Genomic DNA, 7,591 nt, shown 5'->3' on the forward strand with positions numbered 1-7,591 from the left:
AATGGTTTAGAAAGTTAATTCCTCTTGGCTTTGAACGTGGTTTAATGGTAGAGTAGCATGCATGAAATTCCTCAGTGCCACATAAACATAAAGCCAGAAGTGGTGTTTGGGCTCAAGTGGTAGAATGCTAGCTTTGAGAACAGAGACAAAACCCAAGTATTGAGTTCAAGCCCCAGAAGTGGAAAGAAAAAAAAGTTAATTCCTACTCAGAATTTATAGCTCAAGGCAATGCTCCAATTCTAAGGAAATAAAACAATTATTAGATTTATTGATGGTTATTGTTAAGAGCTGACTGAGGTCATCCATTTCTTTATCTCAAAGCTATAATTTTACAGATTGAAACCTGGAATGAATAATTACAAGTAATAAAAGTTGACTATAAAATAAGTCACAACCTCTTCTTCCCATCTTTTGTTTCTGTACAGGGGCCACTGTGGCTGCTCTAGTGTCACTAGACAATGACCCATGAGATTGTGTATGTTTTACTCAAGAATGTAAGCTATAAGTTAATCTTTACATATATGTATGATACAGAACTGGTGTAGAAGGCCATTTTTATTTATTGTCTATGTTTTTATTAGTTTGAGTTTAACTTCACTGGTCATTCCACTATGCCAATTACCTACTGGCTTAAATAATGAAAAGGCAGTAACTTTGGTGGCTCTTCGTTTTCTCAAAGAATAAGACAATCATGAATAAAATTAAGAAATTCTTTTCATTCAATGTATTCTGTTAGTATGTTTCTAAACCTGTTATGTATGTTCTCAGGCTGTGTGCTTAAGAAAATTTTAATTTAATTTCTGATTTTGTAAATGGTAGTTTAATGGTCTCACTATATTTCATTAGGAAAGTTTCATTAAACATTTCTAAAGAGCTTGGCATTGATCAAGATACATTGTACTCATAAACTGACATGTTGAATTTCAACCCCTTTGCCCAACTACTTAAAGATAATAAAAGTTTGAAGAAGTGTTATTATGCACATATGCACATCAAATAGAATTGAACCTAAAGGTCTACTTGTATATGTTCTTTTCAGAGTTCTCCAGTTTTTCTCTTTAAAAATTATATTTTATGGACTTTAAGTAATTGTACAAAGGGTTTTTTCCATCTATCTTTAAAGATGAAACTTAGAAATATATAGGGAGAAATTATTCATCACATTCAGTCTGTTGAAAGAAATGAAATGAGTTCATCCTTTTTTCTCCATTTTTAAAATAAGTTTTTCATTGTGAGAATACTGTACAGAGGGGTTACAGTTACATGAGCAAGGTAATGAGTACATTTCTTATCAAGCATTGTTGCCTCCTCCTTTGTTTCTCTCCTACCATCCCTTCCCTACCATCTCCACAACCACACTCCCTGCCTCCCCGTATAAAGTTCATTTTTTGACATAGCGTCTTGTACATCTCATTCTTGCAATGAGTCAACCTGTATCCCTATTTACACAATTGTTTTTTCCCTTCCCCTCCCCAAATTATACCAACATCAAATACAAAACAAGACCATACTAAAGCTACCAGCACAACCATGTTTATTGCAGCATTATTTACCATTGCTAAGATAAGAAACCAACCCAGATGGCCCTCAGTAGATGAATAGGTCAAGAAAATGTGATATATATACACTATAGAATTCTATGCCTCCACCAGAAAGAATGACATTGCCCCATTTGTTAAGAAATGGAAAGACGTGGAAAACATTAAATTAAGTGAAGTAAGCCAGGCCCAAAGAAACATAGGTCCCATGTTTTCCCTTATTTGCAATAACTAGTGTATGTCTGAGACAAGAAGAAAAGGTCAGATAAGATTATATTAAGTGACATGTACCCCAAGATATGGACACACATCTTTTTTTTCTCTCTTGCTATTGTTTCTAATGTATTTATAAGTTCGTCCTTAAAACCAATAATTGAGTCATGTACAGAAATCAATCTTCTCCTCAAACTCAAAAAGGAGGCCAGAAGGATAGGGATAGAAGACTGAAGGGGACAGGGGAGAGAATGCAGGCAAGAATGCTTGGTATATAACCAAAAAATTGAGAAATATAAGGGAAATGGTGAGTTGAATGGGGTGAGGCTGTTGAAGTGGTATCAGATCAAGAGGTATTATATACACAAAAAATTAGGTTAGGAGGGGTGCAAATGTTGAAAGGGGCTACACTGGTCAAGATGCACTGTACATTCACAAACTGATTTAACAAATGGCACTCTTTTGCACAACTATTTAAAGATAATAAAAATATTCAATATAAAAAGGAACATAAGGCTAGACACAGCAAAATGGTTATAACAAAAAAAACACCACCATAAAGCTAGAAACATACTTGGAAGCTTCTATGTGGTGACATAGGAACATAGGAAGAAACTTTCAAATAATTTATTCTTTGCAAAATTCACTTCTATTCCCAAATTAAGACTACTCATGAATAGTGACAAAAGGCATGAACTAGGAGTTATTTATTGGCAAAATAAAGTTTAGTATTTTATTAAAGAAAGTATTCATTTGCAGAATATCATTTCTTGACATCAGAAAAAAAGCCATCCAGGTAAAACTACCATCTCCTTTATGCTATTTGTACTTACAGGGTTATTGCTTGGTTCATTGAAACATCTAGTTGCATTTGAAATACCTACAGAAACCACTAATGTTTGTAAAATATTTGTACTTTGAGTTGGGTGTAATGGCTCATGAGTTTAATCGCAGATACAGTGAGGTGGCAATCAAGAAGATGGTGGTTCAAGGTCTTCTTGTGCAAAATGTTAGTGAGACTTTATCTGATCCAACAACAGGAGCCACAGCTACGCTGGAGGCAATAGGTAGAAGGAGAATCCCAATTCATGACTAGCCCTGAGCTAAAAGTCAGGACAAACTAGGACCCAGTAAAGCCACCAGTACAACCATATTCATTGCAGAACTATTTAACCATAGCCAAGGTAAATATGCAATAGCCTTTTCTCTTAGCTTTGGCATTTTCTCCATTACTCATGCTTTCTTGATATTAGTGTTTTTATCCAGATTCACTATATTTGATGTTCACTGGATTTATGTCTTCAGGTGGCCGCTGTGTATTTTTTTTCACTGCACTGGATCATGGAAAATAGAAATAATGTCACCTTCTTTATTCTCCTGGGACTTTCTCAAAACAAGAACATTGAAATATTCTGCTTTGTGTTATTTCTATTTTGTTACCTAGCAATTTGGGTGGGAAATGTGCTCATCATGATTTCGATCACATGCACTCAGCTAATTGACCAACCCATGTATTTCTTTCTCAATTACCTCTCCTTCTCTGATCTCTGCTACACCTCCACCGTGACACCCAAACTAATGACTGATTTACTAGCAGAAAGAAAGACTATTTCCTATAACAACTGCATGGTGCAGCTTTTTATCCTCCACTTTCTTGGAGCCATTGAGATCTTCATTCTTACAGCGATGGCCTATGACCGCTATGTGGCCATCTGTAAACCCCTGCACTACACGGTCATCATGAACAGGCAGAGGTGTCACATGATCATCCTCACCTGTTGTGCTGGAGGATTCCTGCACTCAGCCAGTCAGTTTCTTCTCACCATCTTCCTACCCTTCTGCGGCCCCAATGAGATGGATCACTTCTTCTGTGATGTGTACCCTTTGCTGAAGTTGGCTTGCATTGATACCCAAAGAATTGGTCTGTTGGTTATTGTTAATTCGGGACTAATTGCATTAGTGGTGTTTGTGATTCTGATGATGTCTTATTTTCTGATATTTTATACTATCAGGGTTTACCCTGCAGGGAGCCGTTCCAAAGCTCTTTCTACTTGCAGCTCTCACATAACAGTTATGATTGTGTTCTTTGTGCCTGTCCTCTTCGTTTATATTAGACCAAATGTCACCTTTCCAGAGGACAAAGTGTTTGCTCTTTTCTACACCATCATTGCTCCCATGTTCAACCCCCTGATCTACACACTGAGGAATGTGGATATGAAGAATTCCATAAGAAAAATTTGGATTCACCAAATGGTTTTTGGAAAAATACTTCGATCTATGAAAGACATTTCCGAATTCAGTTTCAGGGCTCAGATTTGAATCTGAGCATGGTGGAATAACAGAAAAAAAATCAGGTAAACAGGGAGAACAAACTGTGTTCTACACCACAGCAGAGAGACTGAGTTTAAAATTAATATGTATTTTTGTCAGATTAAAGAAAGCTTAACTTTTTCTTTTGAATTAGCATGTATTAATAGTATGAGAGGGCTTCACTGTGATGCTTCCATTACGAGTATATGGTACATGTTGAATCATTTCACCTCTCTTTTATGCTTCCATTTCCCCTTCTTCCCTTTCTCAAACTATGTTCAGTAGATTTACTTCTGATAGATGACAGACAGAGAGACAGACAGACAGACAGACAGACAGACAGACAGACAGACAGACAGACAGACAGACAGACAGATAGATAGATAGATAGATAGATAGATAGATAGATAGATAGATAGATAGATAGATAGATAGATAGACAGTCAGAAAAACTATCTCAGAAAGAAAAGTGGAGGGTGAGGGGAACTGAAATATTGTCTATTTTAAAAGATCCAGGAGATAGGATTTTGGATTTTCTCATCACAAATGACATTTTCAATGTGACAGATATGTTAATAACTCTAATCTGATCATTACTGTTTGTGTGTGTGTTTTGAATTACCCCAACACATTCCTAATTTTGTATACTTACTATGTATCACTTTATTTTTTTTCCTTTTTCTTGCTGTTTTAATTTAAGAATCTGAACAATTACAGAATCTGAACAACTTTAATAACAATTGCAATTACTCGAAATAATGGTTTTTCTAACTATGTATCACTTTAAAACAAGCATATATGCCAAAAGAAAGAGCCAGCCATAGGTCAGTGTTGTTCGACTTTAATTGGACATCTGATTTAGGCAATGCTGATTTCTTGTTTTTCACGTTTGATCTTATTTTCTTTGATTTTCCAAAAGGATGTTCTTAATTTTCAGAAATTCAAGTAAACACCCATATTGACTTTCTATCAATCAGCCAATGGCAGTCCTGGCCACCAGCCGCCATTGTTCACCAGACAGTTCAATGGAGATGTCCACAAATGATTTCTTATTCAGCTTTTCACTATGGCTTACATTACCTTCCTCAGTGTGTCTGAATTCTTAGTACATAAAGTCCATAAGCAGAGCAACTTTGATTTTTATATCACTATTTGAAATAAACACAAAAATTATGCTAATTTGAAAGAGTATTTCAACGGTGTTGGTGATATGTCAACACGGAACAATTTATAAAGATGAAATATTAATATTAATATCCATATTAATAGGAATGAAAGAATGCAGGAAGGAGGAGTGTTATATGATATCATTTACACAATATTAAAAAATACCTACAATTAATCTATGGTACAACAGAAGGTAGGATAGTGGTTGCTTGTGGAGTTAAGAAGAAAGATGGCGTGGAGGGTAATTCTAAGTATTCTGTGTCTTAATCTGGATACTGTTACATGGAAGTCATTACTGATGATTAGCTATGCAACTTTCTAATTTAAATACAAATATTCACAATAATAGTAGTTGAGGAAATGATAAACTAATGTAGTCTTAAATAAAAATTTTAAGGCTTTGAAAACCTACATTAAAAATAACGGAGAAAAAATTATGAATGTTCCTCCTTATTTGAACACTGAGATTTGAGGATCATGGTTTGAAGACAGCTCAACAGACAAAGGTTTGAGACTGTTGCCTTCAATTAACCAGAATAAACACTGAAAGTAGATCTCTGACTCAAGTGTTAGAGAACTAGTTTTGACTGAGAAAACCAAGTGAGAACTTGAAGCCCTGTGTTTAAGCTTCAGTATTGTCATACACACAAAAAAGGTAAAAACAATTAATTATGACCAGCATAACAGAAAAAGAAAATTCACAGATTATCCAATAGCAAGGAATTGAAGAGAAAAGTTATAGGAAATAAACACGTAAGTAAAAGAAAAGAAATGCTTAAAGTTATTACTTTTCAGTATAAACCATGAACCTATCTTGAAATTTGTTATGCATATAAAATGCCCTATTATTCAAATATAAAGAAAAGAGATCTGAAGACCATTTGTTCCACTTTACATTGCAAAAGAAAGTTAACTGAAACCAACACGGCTACTTATGAAATTTATATACTTCTCAAACTTGAACATTTACTGCAAAGTATTTATATGACTGATTCAGAAATTTTGTTTCAGACATTATTGAAGCATTTTGTAATATATAGCTTATGAAACTCATAGGTTTCTAAATTTTATTACTTCTGAATTTAGGAGCCTTCTAAAATAATGTGTATCATAAAAATCACTGATAGACCTGATTTAAGAAGAGAAATAAAACCAATGAAAAATATACTGAAATTCATAAAGAAAGAGGAGCAAAGCAAAAACACAAAAATAGTGTGAGGAATTTAAGATAGATAAATAGTGCTGAACAATATATGTTTATATATTATATAAATATACATAATATATAAATATATAATATATAATAAATATATATTTATTGGATATTAAAAGATGTAAATAAATATTAATATTTATCATAGATGTTAATAGTTTACTGGTAATTGTTATACTGTTATAAATTCCTTGTTGTTATTATGTGGCTTAATTCTATGCAAATTTTATTTTTCCTAAGTCATTTTCAGATACATACCTCACCTGTGCTTAATATATGTTATGTTGATATGCACAGAGAATTAGAAGAATATCTCTTTCCTCAATCTTATGTTGTAGTTGGATTTTCTTTCTGTCGTTTGAATGAAAATTGATGATTACTTTTGGGACTTTTTTCCTTTGCTGAATGTTGCTTGTACAGAGACTTCCATCACTGGAATTGGCCAGCAGTTCAGGTCAATTCAGGTTATGTCACTTTAGGGATATTTATAGTTCTATTTGTTTTCTATGTCATTATTTTATTCATTTTAACAAATCACTCAGCTGATGGAAGACAAAAGGCCCTCTCCTCCTAAGGGTCTCATATAACTCTGACTATTTGATCTGGGGATCCACAATGTTTTCTTACCTTAGTCCCCACCATCAGGGTGAAGGAGAAAACTTTTCCTCAGATTCATTATTACAAATCACTATCATTTATTATAAGATTATAGTTAGAATTTTTAAGGTAAGTTGTATTTGTCATAATAATAGAGATTGATTATCCCTTAAAAACACTTTTAAGCAATACAAAAGATGAAACAAAAAAAAGTATTCAAAGCCAAAACAGGATGATGTCTAAGTTTTTTTTATCATCAAAGAACCCCTAGACTGACAAGGAGAAGAGTACATTGTTTTTGTGCCAGTACTAGGGCTTGAATTTTCAGGACTTTGTGTTTGTGCTCAGCTTTTTTGCTCACACATGGTATTCTACCAATTGAGTCATGACTCCAGGGAAAGATTTTATTTGCTAATTACTTGAAGGAAAGAATCTTTTTTTAAAATTTATTTATTTATTTTTTATTTGTGAACATACTGTACAGAGGGGTTACAATTACATGGGCAGGATAATGCGTACATTTCTTACCAAGCATTGCAGCCTCCTCCTTTGG

The 7,591-nt window shown here is 33.9% G+C and overlaps 1 protein-coding gene across 1 annotated transcript; it reads left to right on the forward strand.

The window, feature by feature from the left end:
* Positions 1-3,092: 3,092 nt before the first annotated feature.
* On the forward strand, positions 3,093-4,070 carry LOC106001417 (olfactory receptor 4P4-like). Its single transcript, XM_013036512.1, has one exon. It carries the CDS (start codon positions 3,093-3,095, stop codon positions 4,068-4,070), a length of 978 nt encoding a protein of 325 aa, XP_012891966.1.
* The last annotated feature ends 3,521 nt before the right edge of the window (positions 4,071-7,591 follow it).

The sequence above is a fragment of the Dipodomys ordii genome, unplaced genomic scaffold (genome assembly GCF_000151885.1).
Source record: "Dipodomys ordii isolate 6190 unplaced genomic scaffold, Dord_2.0 Scaffold298, whole genome shotgun sequence".
In the NCBI taxonomy this organism is placed as follows: Eukaryota; Metazoa; Chordata; class Mammalia; order Rodentia; family Heteromyidae; genus Dipodomys; species Dipodomys ordii.

What these genes read in the sequence shown, in the direction of transcription:
- LOC106001417 (XM_013036512.1), top strand. Translation starts at nt 3,093, where the DNA reads ATGGAAAATAGAAATAATGTCACCTTCTTTATTCTCCTGGGACTTTCT.